Below are 27,807 nucleotides of genomic sequence, written 5' to 3'. Positions count from 1 at the left end.
GTAAAGGTTTGTTATGATATCTATATTACATATTTAATTATAACATATTTATAATTTATTTAGTATTAATATATTAGTTATATAATTGTATCAATTAATATGCACATATCTTTTAGTGTTAATTAGTAATAGAATTAATATAATATTCACATGTTATTATATGTTTTTAGTATCTCCCTCTTAGGGTTGAATTGTGTCCCCACTACCTAATTCATATGTTTAAGTGCTAACACTCAATACATTAGAATGTGACCTTATTTGGCAATATGATATTTACAGATGTAGACTAATTAAAATAAGGTCATTAGGATGGGCCCCAACCCAATATAACTGGTATCTTTATAAAAAGGGGCAATTTGAAGAATGACATGCTCACTGGAGAAAATCCATAGGAAGGAAGAGATCAGGGTGCTTTTTGTACAAACTAAGATTACTAGGAAACCACCAGAAGCTAAGCGAGAGGCATGAACATATCTCCCTCATAAACCCCAGAAGGAACCAATCCTGCTAGGAAACTTAATCTGGGGATTCTGGCCTCAGGAACCAACTGTAAGAAAATGCATTTCTATTGTTTAATCTACTCAGTTTGTGGTACTTTGTTATGGCCGTCCTCGCAAACTAATATACTTCCCCACTGGAAAATGAGTAATCAGATAGATTTTAGGGGGCAACTACGTAGGCAGGGACACCAAGAGCATTCTCCTGCACTCCCTCCCGTTGTCGCTACCGAAATCCTACTGATCCTTCCAGGTCTAGTCCCAGCCGTTACCATGACAAAGGCCTTCCCATTCTTCTTGTCAGAAGCAATTGCTTCCCCTTGTGTGCTCACAAAAGAGAGAGGCAAGTATTTTTCTCTAGTTCATCCTTTCCCCATACAATTCATTCTGCCAATGAAGCTTCGTTATCTCACTTAGGAATCACCCTTATATCCTAATTAATCTTTCACCCCTGCCCCCTACCCGTTCAATTGTAAGGCTTTTGAGCACAAGGATGCTTAATTTATTCCGGGTGTGCCAGTTCCATTCCCTACCAGCTAGTGCAGAGCACAATGCTTGCATGGGACATATAGCAGGTGCTCAGTAAATATTTGAGAAACTGCACTGTGAGGGAACCTTTCAGAGAGAGAGGAACTAAAGTTAGCTGGATGACCAAAGGTAAGTACCTAAAATATGTTTTTTTGTTGAGGTTTGTGGAAAGGGAACTTGTGGCCGAAAAGCAGCCAGGGGATATCAGGGAGTTCAGGGCACAGGGCCAAGCAAAGTCATTTTATCCAGTTGAGGTAGGGGATGGGATTGAATGTATAACGTTGGACAAATTATTTAACCTCTCTGTGCCTCAGTTTCTTTTTTAATGAAACTATGGTAATAGTAACTACCTTATAGGTTCATGATGTTAAGTTAGTTAATATTTACAAAGTAATGAGAATAGTGCCTAGCTCACAGTAGGTATAAAATGTGTTAAGTAAAATTCTTCCCATAATTAACAATAAAAATATATTTGATGTAATTTCAGCTGTTCATTTTTTGGGTAAGTATTAAATAGCTACATTATCATGTGGTTCTTGTTTTAGGGCCTGGTCAACTGGAAATTATGAAAATAACTAAACTCATTTGGTCTGAAAAGCTCTTTACATTCCCCAGCTCGGGTCTCAGAAAGGGCTGAGTGCTGCAGACCCTGGTTGCCTGAGAAGTTTCTGAGTATAACTAGGAAAACTCAATGAGGGGCAGTCGGAGAACAGTGCATGCCTGCTTTGGTGACTCCAAGTGAACGGAGGCGGTGAGCCCCACCTCCCCTGAAGGCACGTGCTGTTGCTGGCTTGTGTGTCTATGTGGCAGCGGGGTGGATACAGGAAAGCCAACTGTTTCGGAAAAACGGCAGGCACATGCCATAGGCATTTTCTCCACGCTGCTGTTTGCAGATATCAATATGTTACGGACATCTCTCCTTAGGAGGGTGGAGAGGAATCCTTTCTCCTTTTGTAGCTGCATAGTTCTCCATCGTGGTCTCAACCAGTCTGCTTTTGATGAACACTTGGGTTTTTCCTGTCTTTTTCTATTACAAATAGTGGTATAAATAATCGAGTTCTGCATATACCCTTTCATGCTTTTGCCAGTGTATCTTTGGTTAGATTGTTAGACATTAAACTGCTCAGTTAGAAGATAAATGCATATGCAGTTTTGCTAGGAATTGCCATATTCCCCTCATCAGGATTGTACCATTTTGAATACATGTATGCCTGTTACCCCAAGGTCTCATTATCGTATTTCAGACGTTTTAATTTTTATTTTATTTATTTAATCCTCACCTGAGGATATTTTTTCCATTGCTTTTCAGAGAGAATGGAAAGGAGCGGGGGGGGGGAGAGAGAGAAGCATCAATGTGAGAGAGACACATCAATTGGTTGCCTCCTGAACTCGCCCTGGCCAGGGCTGAGGATCGAGCCTGCGACGGAGGTATGTGCCCTTGGCTGGAATCTCACCCGGGGCCCTCCAGTCGGAGGGCCGACGCTCTAACCACTGAGCAAGACCAGCTGGGGTAGATTTCAGACTTTTTAATTGTTGTCAATCTGTGAGGCAAGAAATATCTGATCATAGTTTAATTTGTATTTCTCTTATGAGTGAGGTTCAACATTTTCTTGTATAGTTAAGAACTATTTGCAGTTCTGTGATTTACCTGTTAATATCTTTAGCTCATTTTTTTCTAACGGGTGTTGGCTTATTTCTTTTCTATTTTAGAAACTCTTTATAATCAGAATATTATCTTTTTTTGAGAGAAATTGCATATATTTTCCTCTCAGTTTGTCATTTGTTCTTTTGCTTTATTCATGGCACCTTTCCTATGTAAAAGTTTTTATTTTTAATATTTCATGTAAGAAAATTTATCAAGGTTTTCTCCTACTTTCTCTGAATTTTGAGTTATAGTTAGAAAATTTTTTACTACTACCAAATTACAAAGAAATTCATCCATGGTTTTTTCCAAGTACTTGTGTGTGGTGTAATTTTTTACACTTAATCTCTGATCCTTTTGGAATTTATCTTACACTATAAGCTAGGCACTGTGCTTTGGGCTAGTTGGAGAGTGACAGGGGTGGATTGGGGGAGGGGCTTGGGGGCAATGAAATAAGTACAAAGAAATATAAGATACCATTGCTGAATCAAAGTACTAATACTAGAAGAAGAATCAAAACAGTTCTTAAAAAGAATCAAATAAATGGATACCATGAGTCTGTGTGGTAAGAGAATATAGTAGGAAAAAAAAATAGATTCTCTTCAAATAAGTGTATTGATTTACTTGAGGACACAAAGATATTCTTAAAAGAGAATGAGATAAAGTCTGACAAATACATTTATTGGATAAGATGATACAAAAGAGTTTTATTTCATGGGAGAGTCAAGAAAAGAATCTCATTCTAGAACTGCACTAGACCTGGGCTTTGAAGGATGAGTAGGAGCCCAGTGAAGCGAAGATAAAGAAGGAGGGTATTTCTAGCAAAGGGAGCGTTTACATGGCATAAAAGTACTTGCCAGGGTCCTGAAAAAGTGAAAGAGTTCCTTGACTTGGTGATTCATCATGTGTGGTGAGGTGGAAAGGATGAAAAAGAGAGAGGACTCAGTGATCCTACTAGACCAAAGGTCGGAAAATGTTTTCTTAAATGTGTGGTGGGTGGGGAGAGATTAACCAAAGAATTTATATGCATATATGCATAACCCATGGACACAGACAGTACTGCGGTGAAGGCCTGGGCAGGGTGTGGGGAATAAAAAGGAGGACATCTGTAATACTTTCAGCAATAAAAGGGCTAAATCATAATATTTTAGGCTTGAAGGCCATATGATCTCTGTCACAATAACTCAGTTCTCTTGTAGCATGAAAGCAGCCACAGACAATCCTTAAACAATTGAGTGGGGTTGTGTTCCAGGAGGATTTATTTACAAAAAGAGGGGGCAGCCTGGATTTGGGCCCCATGCCATAGTTTGCCTGGCCCGGATTGGGATTGGAGAGCAGGTAGGGATATGGGGTGTTGGAAACGCACCAAAGTCTAGGAAGTATGAGAAAAAGAGTGAAAGCAATATCCTTGTTTCTACATTTTAGCATCCTCAAAGTTCTAAAATGTCTAGCGTGGCGGTTTCCACTATGTTATTTTACAAAACCAGTATGTAAATTTGAGATTGGAATCCTCTCGACCTTCTATATTGAAAAACATGAGTTGTGGAAATCAGGTAAGAATGATCTCATTTTGCCTTGCCCTAGTGGGAGCAGTGAAAGCTATGTCTTCCAGAAACTTGGGTAATCTTATTTCAGTTACAAGGAAGTACCACCCTGTGCCAGAACTTTCTCAAAGTGGGGAATTTTGACATTAGAAATCAGCTGCTTAGTGTGGTAACTACCCAGGGGTGTCATTTTTTTTAAAGTTTCTTTATTTTTATTGTTGAAAATATTACATATATCCCCTTTTTACCCCCATTGATCCCTTCCACCCTGCATCCATCCCACCCCCAAGCCTTCTCCAGACCAGTGTCTGTGTCCATGGGTTATGCTTATAAACATATAAGTTCTTTGATGAATCTCTCCCCACCCACTCCCCCCTCCTCACCTGCCCTCTGAGATCCCTCAGTCTGTTCCATGCTTCTATGTCTCTGGATCCATTTTGTTCATCAGTTTATTTTGTTTATTGTATTCTACATATAAGTGAGATCATGTGGTACTTGACTTTCTCTGACTGGCTTATTTCACTTAGCATAATACTTTCTAGTTCCCTCCATGATGTCCCAAATGATAAAAGATCCTTCTTTTTCATAGCTGCATAGTATTCCATGGTGTAAATGAACCACGGCTTTTTTATCCACTCATCTACCGGTGTGCACTTGGGCTGTTTCCAGATCTTAGCTATTATAAATAATGCTGCTATGAACATAGGGGTGCATAAATTCTTTGTGATTGGTTTTTTGGGTTTCTTAGGATATATTCCTAGAAGTGGGTTCACTGGGTCAAGTTGCAGGTCAATTTTTAATCTTTTGATGAAACTCCATACTGTTTTCCACAGTGGCTGCACCAGTCTGCAGTCCCACCAGCAGTGTACCAGGGTTCCCCTTTCTCCACACCCTCACCAGCACTTGTAGTTTGTTGATTTATTGACAGTAGCCATTCTGACAGATGTGAACTGATACCTCATTGTGGTTTTAATTTGCATCTCTCTGATGCTTAGCGACATTGAGCATTTTTTCTTATGTCTCTTGGCCATCTGCATGTCCTCTTTGGAGAAGTGTCTATTTAGATCCTTTGCCCATCTTTTAATTGGCTTGTTTGTCTTCCTTCTGTTAAGTTGTGTGAGTTCCTTATGTATTTTGGATATTAACCCTTTATCTGATGGGTCATTGGCAAATATGTTCTCCCATACGGTGGGCTCTCTTCATTCTGTTGATGGTTTCTTTTGCTGAGCAGAGGGTTTTTATTTGATGCAGTCTCTGTTTATTTTCTCCTTCTTTCTCTTGCCCTAGGAGATGTATCAGCAAACATATTGCTACGAGAGATGTCTGAGATTTTGCTGCCTATGTTTTCCTCTAGGGTTTTTATGGTTTCATGTCTTACATTTAAATCTTTTATCCATGTTGAATTTACTTTTGTGTATGGTGTAAGTTGGTGGTCTAGTTTCATTTTTTTGCATGTGCCCGTCCAATTTTCCCAGCACCATTTATTGAAGAGACTGTCTTTACTCCGTTGTATGTTCTTGCCTCTTTGTCAAATATTAATTGACCATAATAGCATGGGTCAATTTCTGGGTTCTCTGTTCCGTTCCACTGGTCTATATGTCTGTTCTTATGCCAGTACCAGGCTGTTTTGATTACTGTGGCTTTGTAGTATAACTTTATATCTGGTATTGTGATCCCTCCAACTTTGTTCTTCTTCCTCAAGGTTGCTGTGGCTATTCGGGTTGCTTTTTGGTTCCATATAAATTTTTGAAGTGTTTGTTCTAGATCTGTGAAATATGCTGATGGTATTTTAATCTGTATCATGAATAGTTTCTCCTTTACTTTTTAAATTTGAGAAATCAATAAAACAATCAAGGCCCATTTGTAATAGTGTGCTGATTACCCTGCTGTAAATACCCCCACCATGGCTAATTTTAAGCTACTGACATGATGTCATTGAATTCAGAATTGGGAAGAGATTCACAGTAGCACACCATTATATTTTATTACCACTATACAGGAACAATAGATGTAAATAACATCAAAGGCATAAAAATAGTAAAATGGAATAATTTATTTAATTGTAAGTTTATATAACTCAATGTTAGTGAATGCTCCAACAACTGGCTCACAAAGTTCCTAAAAATTTAATAACAACTTTTATGAGTCAGCACAAATCAGCTCCTGCACACCACCAGCACAAGTATGAGGACCTTATAGGCTGACTTAAAAAGGAGTGGGGAAGGGGCTGGGTGGAGGGGGGCAGAGAGGGGAAAATGGGGACATCTGTAATAGTGTCAACAATTAAAAAAGGAAGAAAAAAGGAGTGCATGGAATAAATCATATCATCCAGCCTAACTACACTGAGGTTCAAAACTAACATAAGATTGTGCAGCTTGGATAAATGATAAGAGAGAGGAACGGTAGAGACTTAAGTAAGTATAGCCCACTTAGCATACTCATCAAAAAAAAATTCTTGCCCCTCTTTACCAGAATCTTGATTTTAATAACCAGTCAGAATCCATGCAGAGGGGCATATTTAACTTAGATTTTTATGGAAACATCAAAAGCATTTCTTGAGAATGACTAAACCCACACTTTGTAATAAGATCCCTGTATCATTTAGAACATGTAGGAGGAAGCAGAGTGCATTTTTATACAGGTGTCTGGTTGTTCCTCGCTGAGGGATTGATGACAGTGCTTTATCTATTATGATTGAATGATCTTGCTGGCCCCAGTCACCTTTTCTGCTACGTGCCCCAAATTGTTGCCCTAACTCAAAATCTTCTGTGTTCTGAGATGTCTGCTTCTTCCTTCAAAGTCCTGGGTACAGTCATTTCTTATGCATTTGCCTAAAGCCCACACTGAGCTGTGAGACTTGTCTTGTCTGCCCTGGGAGGGACTGAGCAAGTCTGCAGCTCTTTGAGACTTTCCCCAGGGTGTTTCATGCGGACAATGTCTCTGAGTCTGAGATTTTACTGGGGAAGGAGCATTGTTCTACATTGCATCTGGGTTTTCTCAGTGTCTGGTTTTAAAGTATTTTGGTGGAAAATCTCTTCTTGATTGAGGTCTGTTCTGAAAACAGATCCTCCATAGCGGGACCATTTCCTGGGCAACACTAATAAACATACTATATAAACTTTGCTCATCTCCCTAGCATATGCATATAAAATACAAGTGCCTGGGATCATGTCACTTCTGATATTATGTGGGATTTACTGAGTCAAAACAAATGCCACAGAGAATCGGACCTCAGAGTTATCCAATTCATTTTTAATTTTTTTATAGTGGGGTAAAAGAATGGCTTATGATGATAGACTTCAGTCTGTGCCCCCTCAACATTTTCATTTCTTGACTGGTTTATCATCTTAATATTTCTTTCCATAAGACATTTTCCTCAACTTGGTAATTATTTAGACTGTCCTTTACTGGGCTTCCACCCAGCTCTATCGTGTTTCTCTCATTAGACGTCATGTTTCTGAGGTCGAACACTAGCTCTTCTGGTTCTAGACTATCTAGTTTCATTTTAGCACCCATAGGCCTCATTTATAAGCATGGCATGTTTTTCTGCATAAAATGTTACGACTAATCATGTGCAAAATTATAAGGCAGAAAACTCCTGGCTTCCATGCCTCTCCATATAACATACCTTTCGACTATAAGCTTTTTAAGACAGAAATTTTATTTCATTTATCTTCATGCGGTGGGGTTTGCATTTCGAATACAGTCATAAGTCGAATCTACAAAAAAATGTACCTTTATTCATCTATCCTTGAACTCATCTTAGCTCTACCCTATCACATCAAGGATACATAGCATCTTCTTATTTAAAGAAATCTTTTTCAGGAAATCACTATATTCAGGATTTAAACCTAGTCAATCAAAGTTTCAGCTTCCCTTCATGATTCTTCTCCTCTGTGGTGGGTTCTTGTGTTCTGCTTGGTATCCAGAGGTTGTGTCTGGGCCCAGGAGATGTTATGTAACAGTGGGGCTAGTGCTGTCCTCCAATTGCTCATCTGCTTTACTCTTTGGTGGCAGTGGGGGTGGTTGTCTTCATTGTCCCCACTGCTAGTGGAACTCCTTATTCACTCTGCCACCATAGGTAACGCTCCTTGGGGACTCTGACATTCCCCCCCACCCCGCTCATCAGGTCCCCACCTCAGAACTCGCTGGCCCCCGGGATCCCCTATCGCCTGGCTAGATTCACTCTTTTACTCCTCAGCTTGGGCTATCAACCCTGAGACCCTCTGCCACCAGGTCATTTCCTCTGAGAGCTTGCCAGTCACTTCCTGCTGGGGCACCTGGGGAATTGGTGATCCCTTCCGTGCTCTCCACGACACTTTCTGGGAGGTGTGGGCCGTCTGAGATCCTCTGCAGGACTGCCTCATCCAGAGTTTCAGGTAAGGGATGGCACATAAGCTTCTCTGTCCTCAAATACTCAAGCCTAGCACTCATATCACCGTGTGTCCCAGAGATTTAACCCAGGAAGGGGCAGATTGCATAGCCCCTCTTGAATATAACTGTCTTCCCCATTTGCCGTCTCTCCCAAGCTCAGAGTTCTCAAGTCGCCTCTATTTGGAAGCAATGCTGCCCCTCTGTTTACATTACCATCTGCAGCTTTGCTTGTCATGGTTAAAAAATCTCCGCCTTCAGTCTTCCAAACTTTGGTTTTGATATTAATGGGAAATTTTTGAAATTTAGGAAACTCAAGTGCTGAACTCTAGTCATAGAAAACCTAGTTTTCTTGATTGATATAGCTGAAATATCCTTCAAGAGCCAATCTCGAAAGTGAAAATCTGACACTTAAAGCTTTCCCATTTCTCTGTTCTAACTATAACAACCTCTACCAGTTTCTGCATCTGCAATTATAAAGTGTAACCTTACTGTGACTTCCTCTAAAAAGTAGAACTAAAAGTCATAGGAGAGCAGTGCCCATGACTCTCAAAAATAGGATGCTATGTAATATGTTCTGGAGCTCTGCAGTGCAGCCTTGTTAGAGTGGCTTTGAAGACAGGAGTGTAAGGCTACATTAAACAACAGTTGTAATAAAACTTGTGTTGGAGGGAGAGGACAATTCTGAGCCGCCTGCTAGCAATGAGACCTTGTTGCATTTCCTTTGTATGTTCCGTATACTCCAATGGAGAATCCACTCTAAAGCAGTCGTAACCTTTGGCTGAAGAGAAAGAATATAATACTGGGAAATACAAAAAAGAAAGCATAGGGATGAATCTCATAATGTAATTGCACTATATTTGTATCCTCAGACCCTTGAATGATGTTTGGCATATATGGTCTCAAGAAATGTATAAATTCATAAACATGTTTAATAAGTGAATCAGGAAATAAATAAGTACATGCATGAATAGAAGAATCAGAACTATAGATAGTTTTTAACCCACCCCCAATACTGTAGTTGTACAGGTTGGAAGATAATTGGGGTGGTTTTTCCCTTCAGTGGCTACAGTCGGTGACCCCACCCAGGACTGCCCCGCACCAAGCATTCCTTTCCCCCAGGGGCTCCTAGAGGAGCAAAGCGGCCCAGAAGAGGGAAGTGGCTTGTTTGTCCGGTGTCTACAGAGGAGAACAGGTCCAAAGAAAAATGAGGAAGCTGCAGGGGAATAAATCATAAAAGAAACAGATTTCAGATGACTGCAGTTACCCGAAGGTTAGTTGCTATTAATCAAGTTACCTTTAGAATTACATTTCATTTGGGTCAGATTTGTGATCTGTAGATAACAGGAGCTCATCCGATTTAGGAAATATACCCCTTTTCCACCATTAGCAATTGACATGAATTCAGAACAAAGGGCTTCTAAATTTTGTGAAGCACTGCGATTAAGGGTATAATCATTCTTTCTCAAGCATCTCATCATCTTCAGCCTCATTTCACTCACTTTGAGGGGATCTTTCTAAAATCAGCCATGCCTCGAGTGACCATTTATTCCTGCATGTGATGGTGACGGGGCAGACACAATCAAGTCCATTCTTTGTGGAAAAGAACAAAACTCTTACTTGTTTTTAGGGAACAGACTAGCATGATTCTTAGAACCTAGCTTTCCTTCCAAGTCCTCCAAGTTGTTTGTAACCATAAACTCATTTATTCCCACCCACCAAGCACCACTCAGAATGAAGGAAATGGAATGAAGTAGTGAAAGAATTACTTTAAAATTAACAAGGGGACATCTGTAATACTTTCAACAATAAAGATAAATTAAAAAATAAAATAAATGTATACATTCAGTTATACGTCTCCAGACTTAGTTCAGGTCATGCAAGTCTATGGAATGGTGTAGTCCGGGCCCTATTTGAAGACCGATTAGCCAACATGGATTAGTGACTTATTTTCATCACAAAACCACAGGTCCACTTGATTTGTAAACTTCAGGAAACAAGAGCCTCCCTGTTCAGGGCCACATATCTGCAAAACCACAAGGTGGGCAAGTGCATTCTTTCTCTGGGCATCACTTCCTCTCACTGGTTGGTAACCCTGCGTTTCTCCCCAGGCGGCTTACTGCCTTGTTCTTCTGTCATTAGGGAAAATCTTATGTGATTCTGTCCCTCTGCAGGTCAGGTGGGCCGCAATGCCTGGAATGACTGTCAACAAAGCAGGTAACTGATCTGCAGTAATGAGCTAGTGACACAGAGAGGGACTGATAGGATCTTGTTCTAAGCCCTCCCTTCTCTAGAGTACCCTTCTTCTCATTCCCCACCAACTTCGGACACCTACTCGGGAGCTGGCCAGTTGTTACTCATTTTTTAAGACCCATCTCTAGCATTACCTCCTCCAGGAAGTGTTCTTTGATGACCTCCTACTCTGGCGCCAACCCCAGCCCCTGCAGGGAGCATGCTTTCAGGTTCTTATTAATTTCTATATTCCCGGTGCTTAACAATGTGGGCACTAATGATGATTGTAGGTTCTTAGAATGGATGGATGAATAAATAAAGCCCTGGCGTAACTGCAGATTGTGGCACTGCAGAAAGTATCCCATAATGCAAGGCTTGATAGGCCAAGCTTCGTGTCCATGGCTGATCTGTTCCCTTCCCCCACTCTGCTCGGTCTATTAGTAGTGATTCACTTCCAATCAATACTGATTCAATTTACTTGTAGAAGTCACATATGTCACTAAGTTAAGTCACTTAAGTGACTCAGTTATGCTCATCACATAAATAACAAAAGTCTTGACCTGGCTGATAGGCTCTCATGGAGACAGTCTGCATAACCTGATTACCAAATTGATCATAGAGCACAGACAAGTTACTGAAGAAAAACAGGCCCTGATAGCTCTTTAAAAATAGATGCTTAGAAAGCAATAGGAACTCATAGTTGTCTAAAAATTATGTGTCATGATGAGAGCATTTAGAAAATAAATATGTAGAATTTAATTAGTACAAATAGGTTTAAAAATATTTTAGGGTAGCAAGTCAAGATTTACACGTTACCTTTTTATGTACTTTTAAAATACTTGTCTCACTGAAGTATTTCCTCTTTATATTAAATCCAATTTTGCATTCATTCCCCCTCATTTTACCCAATCTTTCTAGAGGAATTGGGGGAAGCAGTGAATGTATTTAAGGTGGAGTTTTGATAGAATTAACACGTTCCCCTATGTAAGAACTGTGTTTTCATTCCCTGCAAGATGGGGCCAGTGACTATGGAACTTCAAACCCTCTTACTGAGCGAATGGCAGTCAGAGGCTGCAAAGATTCCAGCCGCTGCAGCTGTTTTCCTGTTCTGGTATTAAACGATTTTCCTAGAAGCAATTTTGCCAGAGAAGCAGCCAAGGCAGAAGGGGCACTTTTCTTTGTCCATGGTAAGGTTTTGCATAAATGCTCTGTTTTCTTGCCTTTCTTCATGGAATTGAATTTGTTGGAATATTCCACACTTCATGATACTCACTGCCATGTCACTTACACTCTTGGCCAGAGTTTTCGAGGCCTTCTTAGGTCAGTTTATTTGAATTGAGTCTGACTCATTTCTCAATAAAGATTATGAAACACCTTTGGAATTCCTAAGATCAGGTTGTTTACTCCTGAGGGTTGAACTTAAATGATGCTTCCGGAAAGATCGAGGTAGAAGATGGGTGACAGAGGATAGTAAAAGAGAGAGAAGAGAACCAGCATCTATTGGGCATCTGTGGTATGCTTAGCACTCTGACCGGTGTTTCAAAGATGCTACCTCATTTTACCTTCCAACAGCTATTTGAGGATGTTCCCCACTTTTCAAATTAGGATATTGAAACAGAGAGAAATTAAAGTAATGCAGACAAGTAGTAGCAAATTCATAATTCAAACTCCTACTCAACTCTGTCTGACCCTGTTTGGTGGTCTGTCATTCTGCCTCCTCTGTTTATTTGGAAAGAAACGAGTTTTTGTGCACCTGTAGTTCACATATGTTTACTACTCTCCAATGACTTATTTATGTGTATCTACTGACAAAATTACAAGGCAGATGAAATACTACTACATTAACCTTCAGCACATTCTAAGAGCAGGTGGTGAACTGCTCTCAGAGGTTAATGAAATAGATATACATTTTGAATAACTATAGTATTGTGCATTGAAAATACATGTAATTCTTTCAGTTACTACTATTTTCATCATTATTATATGCTAGTGATATCTATCCTTCAATATGCTAATTAGCTTTATGGAAAGCTGCCACAAAAAACATAAATCCTACCCATTTCATTACATTATAATGGAGGAATGTATTTTGAATCTCAGCAAACCTTTCAGGAAAGAGAAATATAATACTTAAAAGCCTGGATCCAGGGAGCCAGTCTGCCTGGGTTTGAATTCCAGCTTTGCGATGTCCTAGGTGGGAAGGTTACAGCCGGTTTCTTCAACTGTAAAAGGAAGATGCTAACAGTAATGCTTGTCTGAGAAGGCTGCTGGGAGCATTGCATGAACTGGGGTTCTGATGCCTAGAACAGAACCAGGCACATGGTACATATTCAACGGGCGTGGGCTGTTTTCTTTCTTTAACATGTGGAGAAACAAGTGTGTAGTTGAGCGACTAGCTCCCGTGTTGTCGGTGCAGTTGGTGCTCTCAGGTCTCCCATTCTCACTCCGGTGGTGGGCAGCGCAGTGACATCCAGAGCAGCACAGGGCAGGAAACTAGAATGTTCCTTCTACTCTAGCCCTACGCCAGCTGAACTGGAAATGCTACTTCTGTGCCTGAACGTCCACCGTCCATACAGGGGCAATTTCCAGATAAAGAATCTTTCCCAGCGGCCCGGTTACTCTGCCGCTGAACCAGCTGTCACAGTCTCGTGCTCTCATCCCTAGTCCAGTGGTTCCCAGCATGCCAACAATGTTCACAGACCACCAGAGCCACAGTCCACATCCATAATTCTGAAATCTAAAGAGCTCTTAAATTTGGACGCTTTTTTATAACTCATTTGACTGCAAAACTTGTTCAGACCTTAACTTACTTGGTGCCAAAACACCTGGACTGACATGAGTGTTTGTTGTATGTATTCACCCCTCAGTTCACTGCAGACATTCTGACGTTTCTGCCTGTGGGATCTTGTGGGCTACGTGTCAGTGAGGGTCTTGGCAGGAAGGGATGGGGCGCTCAGTAAAGGAACTGTCCCGAAAGTTGTGGCTGGGGTGAGGGACCAATTAGGGATTTTGCAGGAGGGAAGATGGAGGGATTACTTGATGAACCCAGAGCTGTTACCACCCTAGATCTGAAGGGCCCGGCAGAGGTAGTATTACCGGAGTCCAGAGAGACCAGTATGGGAGAGAGGGCAGTCAGGAGCTATGGCCTCAGGGAAAAGGAACCAGCCAATAGCAAAAGAGCAGAGAAGCAGCCTGGAAAATAAACACCAACCCTGGTTTTCTCTCCTCCCTCTAGATCCTCTGGTGGCACCTCTCTTTGGTTGCTGCCTTCCTGAAGCTAGAAGCAAGGGAGCTCATAGATGCAGACAAGTAAGGTAGGGCACCAGGCCCGAGCAGGGTAGTGAGGGGGCAAGTGGGTCTAGAGGGCAAAAGGAGAATATTTTGCTCAGCGTAGTCTATAACATGTAATATATGCACTCTGCCATCTTTATGAAACCTGAGAACGAAGAATGCTTACAGAGTTGTATTTTATTAAGTTGTATTTTATTTAGCATATATCCACATTTAAAACATGTTAATACATACATGTGAAACACATTTTTTAAAAAATATATCTTTATTGATTTCAGAGAGAGGAAAGGAGAGGGAGAGAGAGATAGAAACATCAATGATGAGAGAGTCATTGATTGAGCCCACAACCCAGGCATGTGCCCTGACCGGGAATTGAACCCCGATCGCCTGGATCCTAGGTCGACGCTCAACCGCTGAGCCACGCCCGGCCGGGCAACACGTTTTGTTTTGTTTTTAGTTTGCAGTGCCGTGTAGACTCATGAACCATGCATAATTCCTTGGCTACTCTGAAAGAACAGAAATATTGCACTAGAAAGTGCCATTTCATCCACTGATTCATTATTAGAGTCATGTGCTCATTCATTCAACAAATATGCATTGTTGATTGCCTACTCTGCAAAACACCACGGGCTCTGGGGTATAATGACAAAAATATGACACTAGCCTTCCAATAGCTCACGATGTAGGGAAAGGCACTAATTTGTTGGAAAATAGTAGTACAATCCTGGGTTAGCAAATAGTTTTATCTCAAAGTTATCTTGCTCTGGGGGACTCTGTTTTGAGAAGGACTTTGTGGGCACATCTGGGCTCAGTGGAAAAAACCAGTCTGATCTAATCACTACGTGTGACATGGACAAGGAACAGAGTGTGTACGCACTGCACAGTTTTGGTGACTGCTTTAACCACATGGCAGAATGAGATTATTCCCACAACAGAGTAAGAGAAATTTCCACAGGAGGTCGGAGGGAGGGCTTACCTTGAATTAGGAATACCTAAAATGGCTTTATGGGGTTAGGTAGAGGGTTTTTAAGGATTTCCAGACAGGAAAATGACAGGTAGGAGCAAAGGAAAAGTAGTGCAGGACAGGCTAGTGTAAATGGGCCACAGGGCCCTGGTAGTGAACATTAATGAGAAGCTATTCTAATGAGTTCCCATTTTATTTTGTAGTAAGTGGGTTATACCTGAGAACTTTTGAGAAGGGGAGGTCCTACGTTTTAGGAAAATCACTACCAGCACTGTGAATAGGGGGAGGGTTTAAGGCCGAGGTGATTGAAAGTAACCTATGTAAAGGAAGGCTTGCCCTCACCAGGCAAGAGATGGTGATGTGAGAACAGAAACGGCAGCAGTGGGAATAGGAGGAATGGTTGGTAGTCATTTTGAGAAATGACAGATTTGATAATCCATTGGAGGGAGGAGTCAAAGTGACTCCAGGGTATGTAAAATGTGAATATACAAGAGAAAGAGGAGGGTTATTGAAGCTGGTGTGAGGGAGCACTGCTGTGGTGTTGGGTATCTTAAGGCAGAGTTATGCCAAAGTATTTTCAAGGAAGTACCCTGCAGGTATTTAAAATTGTGAGTCTGTAGTTCAGAAAGAAAAAAAAAAATGCCAAGGAGAAATCCCATAGCCAGAAAAAGTTCCACTACTATAATTCCTTATAGTAATTCCAAATTTCAAAAAGCTGTAAAAAGTACACATTTTTTAAAAAAAGTTTGGTGCCAAAACTTATTTGGTGACAAACTTGACCTGAATAGACTTTATTCCCACTTAGGGTCAATTCTTTTTGCTAAAGAAATAATATGTTTAAACACAGGGTGCTGTCCCAAGTTATACCAGATGAAGGGTGTTCTATGTTAAATAGTGCATGCATCAAGTTACTTTTTTTTTTTTAAATGTATCTTTATTGATTTCAGAGAGAGGAAAGTAGAGGGAGAGAGAGAGAGAGAGATAGAAACATCAATGATGAGAGAGCCATTGATCAAGCCCGCAACCCGGGCATGTGCCCTGACCGGGAATCGAACCCCGATCGCCTGGATCCTAGGTCAACGCTCAACAGCTGAGCCACGCCCGGCTGGGCAGGTTACTTTTTTAAATTAAAAAAATTATAAATTCTGAATTATATCTGGCCCCAAGGTTTTAGATGTGGCATTGTGGGTCATGTGTCAATATTACACTATTACTTTATTTCACATTTTAAGAAAGTATTATCTTAGTTTTGATGTATTTGGCATTAGACACAGTAGGTAAACAGATGTCTCTTGGTGTCTTCAAGTTTTGGAGAATGAAGCGTTCTTTTCTGTGCCTTTTCCATACACTGATGCTTGGTAAGTTTCTTTATTCATAAAATTGGGATAATAATATCACCTACCTCACAGAGTTGTTTAAAGAGCTAATATACAGGACCCAAGACATGAGTATTTTGGTAAATGTTAGTTATTATCCCACCCTTTCTTTAATCAACAAAACATTTTCTAAAAAGCATTTTGGATGAAAAATGTTTTGCCTTCCTAACCTCTGAATTTGCAGTGAAAACAAATGTTCTCCTTGCTGGATGTAAAGGAAGTAGCAGAGAGAGCCCTATTTCTTGAGAACCTAGGTGTAGTTGGTGCTCTTAACCCCATGAGAAGAATATGATTTTCCCCTTTCACAGACGCAGAAACAGACTCTGAGATGTGAAGTAGCATGACTGAGGTCATCCCTCAGTAAGGGGTAAACTAACCTCTCTTTCCACTCCCCTACTCCCAGGGGAGTGTAAGAGACTGCGGGTAACACACCTGTCAGCTGTGAAAGAGTTACCTGGGGCCTCTTTCTAGCCAGCTCCCCCCGTCCCCCCAAGGCCTCTGGAAATAAGCATTCAGCCCATCATAATTAAGTCTAATTTTCAGACCAGCTGAAAGCCCTTCTGTTAATTTGATCAGATTGGGAGGGGAAGGGATGTGGGAGTGAGGTCAGAGCCTGGCTGTGGCACTGCGGGCGAGGGAGGGACATGCTCTGCTTGCTGGAAGAGGGAATTACCTGCCCCAAAGGAAATCAGTTTATTGGAACTTGACTAATCCGGTTCTTCACTTTTTGATGTGGATGCTTTAAATGAGAGTCACATTTTCTTCCTGCCTTCCCCAGACCACAGCGGTCGCCCGGGCTCCCCTCCGGCTCGGCCGGGGCTCCCGGGCACGGCTCCTGTCCCTCGATCACCCCCAGCCACCGGGCAGGAAATGTTCCCGGCTACGGGCTAAGCCTCCCGCCGGAGAGGGGGCAGAGGTGGGGGAGGCGAGGAAAGGAAAAGAAACAAAGCACGAACAAACTTTCCTAGAGCCGCTAGCCGGAGCCCCGAAGGCTCCCGCCGGCTCCCAGTTTCCTAGACGGGCCCCCGCCCCGCCCCCGCGCGCCCCCACCCGCGGGGCTCCGGGGCGTGTTTCCAGCCTCCGCGGATCGCGCCGCGGCGGGCGGGGCCGGCCTCCCCGACGGCGAGCGACCCCCGGCGCGGCGCGGCGCGGGCGCGGGGCCGGCCCTGCCTCCCCGCGGTGACGGGGTCGGGCGCCGGTCCCTGCTGGTCCCCGCCTTTGTTCTCGGGCGGGAGCTGAGACATGCGCGGCTGACGATGGAAGTGGAGGACTCGGGCGGCGTGGTGCTGACCGCCTACCACTCGTACGCTCGCTCGCAGCCGCCCAGCGCCGAGCCGCGCCGCGCGCCCCGCGCCGCCGCCAGCCACCCGGGCAGCAGGTACCGACGGCGCCGCGGAGGGAGCGGGCTTCCCTGGGCGCGGGGTTGGGGCGCGCGGCCGGGTTTCCTGCCGGGGCACAGCGCCGCCGCCGCTTGATTGCTGTGTCAAGTTTTGGGGGACGGGATGCGTGCGCCCGCTGTTTTATATTGTTCTCGATTGGAAGTGGGAAATGCAGTGTCGCCCGCAGAGGCTGAGGTCCTCGCCGAGCGGAGGTTAGCAGCGGAGCCCTGTTCTTAATGCAACTTGGTGAGAGCAGGCGTATGCCTCACTTCTGCCGGCTTCGCCCACTGAGCTATCGGAGACTTTTTAAAAAAAGTCATTTAAAATGTAACACAAGCAGAAAGTGGGAAAAAAATTAAAATACATTACCCTAAATCCTCGAATACTATCCTGATCTTCAGTTATTCCATGCCACCTGGGCTAAAACGTACCAGAGGGAGAGATTCCAAAAACTAAATCTCAGTAGACTTCTGCAACAATTTTATTTATAGATTTTAAAAAAAGTTTAAATTGTATAAATGCATTGGTATCGTTATTTTATTATTGCTAATGTCGACTTTATTCTCTAAGTGCAATTATAACATTTCTTTAGGGTCAGAAGAGGCCTGTAACCATCTCATTATGTGCATTTTAGGCTTAATAAATCAGGAATCTGTGTTAAATTATTCTATCAGTCTCCATCTACTTGATGCAAGATCAAGGCCAATGAGACTTCCATTAACTAAACCAAAGATGTTAGACTTTTCCGAAGTTTCCGTAGGTAGACAAAAGCCCTACACTAATAAGTGAGATGGTTTGATATCTGACACCTAGTTAGGGGAAGTTTTACTTAATTTAGATGTGACTATTTGGCTGCTATGGATTCACTGATGGTTTTCTTTACAAGTAGGGAGTTTGAGTGGTGTGCTTTTTTTGCATATTTATTTTCAGTCATTATTTTTTCTCATACTTTTTAGTTATGTAATAATAATTACTTGTTTCCTGATTTAATTGACTTGGGAGGCTTTCAACAGATTGCGAGTTTTATTTCAAGGAATATCCTTTTGGCTAGTATCCTCGGCAAGAACAGAATACATTGGCATGAAACCTGTTTTGGGCTTGGCAAACAAAGAAAATATTGTTTCCTCCAAAAAGAGCAGGTTGAGTAAAATCTAATTTTTATATAAAGACAATGAGAAAATAACATTTTCCTTCCAGCTGTAGGGGTTGTGCACATTGTTTTAAAGGCTGTTTGAACATACAAACTTGTATTTGTCCTTAGGGTGTTTTCTAAGCATATTCATTGATTAATTACTCAAATTATGAGTACTACATAGATATAAGTGATTTGATGAGAAGCAGGGGGCCATGTTTGTGCAGTTTTAGATGGTTCTGGTATGGCTGTCCTGTCTATAACTCCCAGCAGCTGTCTAGGAGCAATAGGCAGATTGTGCCATTTGGGCTATCTGAAACTACATCCGTTTCCAAAGCAAACTGGAGGGGAAGTTCCATTAACTCACCATGTGGTCTGTGGAATGATAATACGTGAGAGCAGAAGAGTTGTGTGGCCTTAGCTAGCTGGCGTTTTACCATACATGTTACCAATTAGATTTATGTTGCTCCAAGTTTGCATTTCTGGTGACTGCCCTGCACCTTCTCTATAGGGACCTTTGTGCCACTCACCCTCTGATGCATGACATAGACGACCCCTGCCCCTGCTGCAACTAAATCACCAGAGAATAGCTTAATTCCTTGGTTCCCAGTAACAGTAATCAGAAAGAGGTTCCTGTATTTAGTGGAGCCAGAGGACACCATCAATCATGAGTCTGATAACAGAAATAATCAAGCCCAAGTTATTAACCTTTGACTCACTAACTACTGATCAATACTTCCTTTCAAGCCAAGGAGCAAGATCGTATTGTCCCACTTATGAAGAAAGCACTCTCTTTCAAGAACACCCTTTTCTTTAAATTGCTTACACATGTGTGTCATACTTGTGGAGTAGTGACCAGTATGGCACTAGGAAGCATGGACTAGTGTATCTAACTTTCTAAGTATCATTCTTTAGTCCTGGGTAGCATGGATTCAGTTCAAAGCAAACCATCTCCTTGTTTTCCAATCTTCCACTCCATCTGACTTTATGTGCTTTAGGGGATTTTTTGGCCTATTTCTCCCACTAAAATATTCTCTCTCTTTCTTCTCTCTTCCTCTCTTTCTTGCTCTCCCTGTCTTCACTGTTCTCCTCTTCACTGTTGTATTGCACATGCCTAGAGCAGTGTCTGGCACATTGTAGTAGTTCAGTAAATATTTGTTGAATAAATGAATGAATTCCTACCAAGATTATAAAATGGCAAGGTAAAATGGCAGGTTTTTTTTTTTTTTTTAACGGCAGAAGGCAACCTTTTTGCATCTACTATGTGCCAGCAGCACATTAGGCATTAGGCACACAAAGGTAAATGAGACAAAGTCCCTGCCATGAGAATATGGCTCTCTACCTTTCAGACCAATGGAATTTTTAGAAAAAGATTGAAATAAGCAGCAACATTTCAAAATAAGCCTCAGGGGGGAGGGGGGCGAGGGGAGAGAAATGGAATGAAATGAAAGAAGAGAAAAGAAAGAAAATCAGAGGATCCAGCAATCCAGGCCTCTGCTGCCTTCAGCACTGGCTGAAGCTGAGTAATGGCTGCTCAGGAGCACGCTTCTCCCAGTTAATCTTCAACACTGAAGCAGGGTGTCCCTTGCAGTTTCTTTTGGGCCTGCCCATTTTTTTGATTAAAGCAAGTAGCCTATATAAAGCATACTTGCCAGTTACTCAGGCTTGGGCTTAGACTTCACACATCACCTACACTATTTACTGCCATGTGGCCTTGGGCAACTTGCTTCAGCTGCTTATATAGTGTCTGACACCAAGGGAGCATCTGATAGTTGCTAACTGTATTACAACTCTCATTTTCACCACAGTTGTTGATAGGAGAGTACAACAGTTTTGGTACCGACCCTGCAAAGTTACTCATGCAGGAAAGAGACTCAAGAGTACTAATCATTTGTTGGGAGGAGAAATAATTCCTTTTTATCACAAACATCCTCTCCTTTACATTTTATCCTGCAAAGGAAAATGAGAATAAAAGATTATAAATTCTCAGTTCTGTTAAAACAAATGGTTGGGACTGTCTTTGGAATCATGTGATTTTTATATTGGCTAAGCTTCTACACCCTTATTCAGAATCCATAGTGAACATGTCCACATACATACAGAATAATTTCACTTACAAAATGAAACGTAGCTGAAGATAAAGCTGGACATCTTGTTTCAAAGATTTTCTAACTTATGTACGAATAATATTTACATTTTTCTGTGAAGGTATAGTGTTAATGGCCATGGGTACTTCTTGTGTTTATCTCATTATGCCATAAACTTCCTGAGAGAGGACAGAAATAGAAGCAAAGAACCAACTCTTCCTCAAAAACAAACACAGAAGCTACCAAGGTTATCCTAGGGATTCTAATTCGACAACAATGTGAAAACTTTTGTAAAGGGGATATTGCTTCCTCATACCGTAACTGTAATGAGAATGGTTATATTAAAATGGAAATGATGATTGGAAAGTAACTATTTTGCAGAAAAGACTAAATTTAGGAACTTTTAATGACATATCCATTGGTACTTTGAGCTTATGGACAGATATATAATAAGCACACCAAATTCTGGGCACAGTAGTACTTTTTCTACAGGATTTAGGAATAATAAGGGACATAGGAGTCTTCAGAGAGAATAATATTTAATATTTATCGGTCCCTCTGTATTACGGTTGAAATCAGAGTTTGTGTCTCTGGTTTCTCTTTACAGTGGGCCCCCGCTGAGTGTAGGTGCCTCCCTGCGTAGCTCCTGGAAAACATCTGGCACACTTCATTTGGCCAGTTGCTTTGTCCATTTTTAACCTACTCAGCCCTCCTTGATCATTAATCCTTCACGTATCCACAAAATCGAGAGAACTTAGGGTGTTATAGAGTCACTTTCACGTGGATAAAGATGACAGCCTTTTCTTAACTTTTGATATAATATTAGACTTATGGAAAACTTGCAAAAGCAGCAGAGCGAGTTCAGTGTATCCTCTCCCAGCTTCTCCATATCCATAGTTCCATTATAAAACTGAAAAGTTAACACTGGTACAATGCTGTTAACTAAACTATAGACTTTACTCCGGTTTCACCAGTTTTTCCACCGTCACTGGCATTTTTCTGTTGTAGGACTGAAGGTGGGATCCCACTCATGCTTCCCAAACCTCCTCCAATCTGTGACTGTCTGTCCTTGTCTTTTATGACCTTGGCACTTTTGGAGTACTGATTGGTCATTTCAAAGGAAGTCTCTCAGTTTGGATTGGTCTGAGATCTTCTCAGGATTAAACTGAAGTTACGCATTTTGTGTGAGAACCCTGCAGAATGATGTTGGCTCTCAGTACATCATATGGGGGTATGTGATGTTGGAATGTCTCCCTAATGTTGATGTTCACTCTGATCACCTGGTTAAGGTGGTGTCTGCCAGCTTTCCCTATTGAAAAACTACTATTTTCCCCTGTGTAATTAATACATGTCATGGGGGAGTGCTGTACACCTTTTAAAAGTCAACCGAATAAATATAAAAAGGCATCAATAGTCATTTAACCTACGTTTTATTTTTCACAGTTTTGCCACAAAGTACAATTAAATGGTTTGTTTATTTATTTATTTATTTATTTATTTATTTATTTATTTATTTCAGTTCTGAGTTCATGAAACCTATAAAAATAAATTCTCTTAATTTTCAAAGTTTCATGATTTTTTTGGAAGGAAAATTTTATTATTGGATTAAGAGAAAAATAATCACAAAGCCGCTAAGTGAAATTCTGCGTTAAGGGGATAGTTGTTAAATCTCACTTTGCTGGGGACTGTTCCTGAGGCTGTTTTCTTAGAACTGTGTTTCTACCCAGTGGAAAACATTTTCCCCTCCTAGTGTTCCTAAGATGTTACTTGAACTTTTGCAAATGTGTTATAGTGAAAGCAAACATTCTCATTTGCATATAATCAAAATTTCTTCTCATTCCATTCTTAAACCAAACTTATTTCCTTTCTACAGTAATTTCCGTTCTGTTTCCTCAGTCGATGGTCTCTAGATATCAGTTCCAGCAAAGAATGGAAGTAAAATGTTATGTAGCGAAGCAAAGGAAGGGAATAAAATGTTTCTCTGACAAACATTTTGGAAATAAAGTTTATCCATTTAAGCAGTAGACTTTGTTTTCCTTTTAAGCCTGTTTGGATGAAAAGTCAGATGTATCCTTAAATAGTGTAGAAAGGAACCTTTTCTTAATGACTCTTATTATTAAGGCAGTGTGACTTATTGTGCTGTGGTAAAGGCACCTATTGAGATGTGTAAGCTTGCTTGCCTTACTAGTAAGGAGCTTATATTGGTGCATTGTTTTATTTCATATATAATTTAAATATTATCTATCATTGTTTTTACTCTCCCCTTATTTTCAGGCAGCCCTGAAAGCCTGTGGCAGTACTCTGTTCTTTCTGATACGCTTATTTTTAACATGCTTTGTAATTTACTTTTGATTAGATAATCAAGCTTGTTAGAGCTGTTTAAAGAAAATGCTGTTCAAATGACTACAGTGTATAACCTAACAAAAGATTTTGACAGCATTTATTTCGGTTTCTTTGAGAGTTTTTTGGTTTGCTTGTTTGCTTTCAGTTTCTTGCTATCCTCTGGTTACTTGAGTTAGTGAGTTTTAGATAATGTATCATTCTTCACCTCATGAAGTGTCACGGATCCATTTCTTTGTGCATCAAAACAAAATAATAAAGTCGCTTTATTCTCCAAACTGAGAACGAAAGAAAGCGGTAGATTGTTTTACTATGCACTCATCTTCTTAAATATCTGGGGTTTATGACACATTCTTTATCAAATGTGTTAAATCACTCCTCACTAAATGAATGTTATTGATAACACTACCCTTTTGACAGGCAGTAAGTGCCAAGTAATTCCGAGGGTGGGAGAACATATTCTTAGTGTCCCTTGGAGAACCAGCTGATGTGTCTCATGTTACTCTTAAAACTAATTAAACCTGTGCATTCCATTTCTGATCCCTCGGATGAATAGATGACGGCTGCACACACACACACAATCCAAAGTCAGGAAAGAGAAAGGAAATCAAAGACGGAGTAGCATGCAGTCGTTTTTAAAGTGTCAGACACTTGAGATTTATTTGTACTATTTTGGTAATTCTGAGTTGTGGTACTGATTATCTTCTGTGTGTAAGAGATAAATCTTTACATCTTTATTTGTACATCTGTAATGCATAAGGAAGATAATTCCTTTGAAATTTCCTGTTCAGTATTCATGTATGAAAATCAATTTAGAAAACACTGGCCAGTGAATTTACCTTTTTACAAAGATTCTTCAAAGGATTTTATCTTTACATATCAGTAGAGAAATCCGATAGGTGTTTAGGAAAAATGTTAAATGTACTAAAATGACATTATAACAAATAATATGACATTTGATCTCTTTCCTTCCCACTTTTCCCTACCTCATTACCACACTGAAAAACCCCACACACTAGTGAATTTAGCATGTCATTGGTTGGGACTCAGCCCATATTTAAGTGGCAGGAGGTGAAAAGCAAAACGAAAGAGAATAACCATAGTCAGAGAAGTAAGGACTGAACTTCTGAAGATTTCCTTAATCACAGCAGCCAGAAGAGTTTTCACCTGCCGTAACGGCAATCATTTGGTAGTTAATCATGCACTGTCCTGTGGTGTCAATGCTTAAAAAAAAAAGGACCTAGTTTGATTGATAGCACACTGAGCTTGACATGAAGTATTTCATTTAGTCCTACAACAGTCCTGTGCCAGGAAGAAACTTGAGGCACGGGGAAGGAACCACAATCACACAGTGAGGTAACGATAGAGCCAGGACTCCCACCCAGCCCTTCCCAAACTGGTGCTTTTTAAACCACTTATTTAAATCTTGAAACATTATTTAATATATTATGTATTTAGTGTTTTTCTGCCTGAATTTGGTTGTAGGTTTATTGAGAGCAGGGGCAGTATTATTGTATCCCCCTTAGCAACCAGCATCAGCAACTTCCACATAGTAGATGTTATAAATAGTTTTGACTTAGTCTTTCCTTTTGCAATTATTTCTACTTTGTTTTGGTGGAATAATCATGGAGTAGGTTAAATATGAATACATATCAATTGTTTCTTTGAAAAATTTTATCACTTGAAAGAAGTGCAATAACAAAGTTTTTTAAAATTAAAAAAAATTTTCTTCCTCTTCATACAGTCTTATTTAGGTAAGAATATTTTAAAATAGAAAAGATATGCTAGAAAAGTCATTCAACTTGACCAAGAAAGTGGGATCCAAAGAATCAGCAACAGGAAATCTTTCTGTGGCTTTTTTTTTTTGGGCAGAAGGGGGAGGGCAGTTTTTAATCCTTTAATCCTTAGGTTCATGTTCTTAGTAACTAGCTCTTAGAATTTTTCATTTTAGTTTTATTAATTGCTTTCTTTAGCTACTAAGGTAGATTTCTGTGGTTAAAAATATATTTTATATTCCATTCCTTGCTATATGATTTATAGCATAAGAATTCTTAATGTATGTTGAGAAAACACTCCATAAGAATTAATGAATTAATGGGGCCTTCTTTTTTTTTTGGTTAATCCTCACCTGAGGATATTTTTTCCATTGCTTTCAGAGAGTAGAAGGGAGGGGGAGAGGCAGAGAAGAGAGAAGTATGAATGTGAGACACACATCAACTGGTTGCCTCCTGCACGCACCCCAACCAGTGGTAGGGAGCGAACCCCCAACCCAGGTACATGCCCTTGGCTGGGAATCAAACCTGTCACCCTTCAGTGTGAGGGCTGATGGTCTACCACTGAACCACACTGGGACCTTCTTTTGTCTCCCAGTATTCAGTCAGGTTTTCAGCTTATCTTGATTTGAAACCAACTGAAGGACCAAGCCAGGTCCTGGACTATAAACTTTGTGAAGATCAGTTCTGTTCTAAATCTTGCTTAAAAATTTAGGATAAGATAAGATGGGTTGTGGCAATCCAGACCCATGAGCCATCTCTAGTCTCCCATAAGCCTGAGCATAGTCCTTATCCATCAGTGACCTTGGAGCCATGGCTGATGCTGAGCTAGACTGGGCTTCAAGGGTTTCTGTTTAGAAAATAAATCCAGGGCCCATCATTGTCTGGACTTGAATCTTCTGGAGAAGTCAGAATCAGGATGGCCTCTAGGCTCTGGGCACTTGTTTGTTTTTTAAGGCATTCATTTGGATGAATGAATGAATACCTTAAACATACTTTAGTTCTTAGGACTCCAGAACTACAGAGATTGGACAGTCGTTTTAGTTCTATATAAAGAGTGGTCTGGGCTCCTCTGCTAAGTGCCATATCTTTAGAAGTCTTCTCTAACTATTCTTAACCAGCCAGGTTGCCCGGAGTGTGTTATTAATGGGAACTGGGCATTGTGAAGATCCAGTCATGAGCGAGGACTGCAGGAACAATCTCTGCTAAGCAGCTGGGAGGCAGAGTAGGGAAAAGTGTCTCGGGAGCCTCAGAAGAAATAACCAGCTAGTGGAGCCAGGCTCTGAATCCCTTCTGCTGACCCCTGGTCACCAGCTGCCGTGACCAGGGGCCTGAGGCCCACAACATGGTCCAGTGTGTTCTGGGAGCAGCCAGGCGAACAACAAGGAAACCATGAGTGAGGGGAACACTGGCTTTCTAACTGGGAAACAGTGAGAGCGCAGAACCAGAGAAAAGGTGGTGATGGTGAGAACGGCATTTCCTTAGCTTCCTTTCAAACACTATTACAACTACCCGTGCACGTTATCTCAGTAAATTTAACTTGGAGAGTCTCAAAAACACACGCTGCAACTTTTCATTGGAATCTTAAAGAAAAACATTTGCTGACCTCAATAGAGTAAGCAATTAAATGGGGAAAAAGCTGACTATAAGTTTCCGCACATTCTGTTTTGCAAAACAGAGAATGGCTGGCCCCTGTGATTTTTAACATACCACAACTTAGCTTCTTTCCCTCCTCATTTATAAAGCTCAGTGATTACAAGGTTGACTTGGCAACTGTTTTTGTAAAATCTGAATTGTGCTTAGTTGCAGAAAGATCCACTCTGGAGAACTCCCACCTCTTCCAGTTGCTGGAAGCACGTAGCTGGAAGAAGCAGGCCGTGCTCCGCCTATTTAAAGCTGTGTCATCCTTTGTGGGGCAGTGAGTCAACACCAGCTAAAACAACATGAGTCATTGCTTAGAAGCCCAAGTGAAGCTGATTTTGATTATACCAACCCTAAACAAACATGATTGTCCTTTTATCCAGACTGGAAAAGGCCTTATTGCGGGAGTTAAAAATTTAGCACCAGTTCTCCTTAGAGTTCATGGAAGTGGCTACTCAGAGGACTTATCTTATGTTTCTTAAGAAGAAGCTCTCTTCAATTCACCAAATTTTACCCAGGTTTATTCTCTGTTGTGTCTCTTCCACTCCCCACCCCTACCCTGCTCATACTGGATTCAGATCCCTGCTATTTTAATCTGGTTTCAGCACTGTTGGGTTCAAATCTATAAAATAAAATTGTAATGTTATAACTTAGCTCATTCTGTTCCAGGATTCCCCTAATCTCTAGAGTATAAAAGATGGTTTTAAGGAGGATCATGACTGGGGGTAGAGAAGTAATTTAGAGGGCTGATGCCGTTCTTCAAGGAGAGGTGATAAGGAACTGGGATCCTGGGCGAAAGGGAATAAAAGATTCTGTGGGAGAAACAAGCAATGGTATTGGCTTGATCTGGTGATGAAATAAATGTACACTAGGGACTAGGAAAATAACTTGAGTTTCTGTTTTGGAGTGTTATTAATTGAAGTTGAGAATTCTAGTGAATGACTGTTTCATAGATGAAGTTACTGAGACATAGAGAGGTTAAGTAACTTATGCAGCATTGCAATCAGTTTA

At 41.0% G+C, this 27,807-nt stretch overlaps 1 protein-coding gene across 7 annotated transcripts in view; it reads left to right on the top strand.

Moving 5' to 3' along the window:
* The first annotated feature begins 17,591 nt into the window (after positions 1-17,591).
* The window catches only part of ARHGAP28 (Rho GTPase activating protein 28), a 143,941-nt gene continuing 133,725 nt past the window's right edge, over positions 17,592-27,807 (top strand). For 3 of the 7 annotated variants that reach the window (XM_087818955.1, XM_087818954.1, XM_087818956.1), the window contains exon 1: positions 17,592-17,823. In XM_087818955.1, coding sequence (XP_087675081.1) covers positions 17,702-17,823 — 122 coding nt within the window. In that variant the 5' untranslated portion in view covers positions 17,592-17,701. The remainder of the gene's footprint in view (positions 17,824-27,807) is intronic. The other 4 variants (XM_087818950.1, XM_087818951.1, XM_087818953.1 and 1 more) reach the window with 4 other exon arrangements.

Source organism: Miniopterus natalensis, chromosome 7, assembly GCF_054644295.1.
Source record: "Miniopterus natalensis isolate mMinNat1 chromosome 7, mMinNat1.hap1, whole genome shotgun sequence".
NCBI lineage: Eukaryota > Metazoa > Chordata > Mammalia > Chiroptera > Miniopteridae > Miniopterus > Miniopterus natalensis.
Note: the sequence above shows the minus strand (reverse complement) of the source record. Positions and strands in the feature narration are given on the sequence as shown.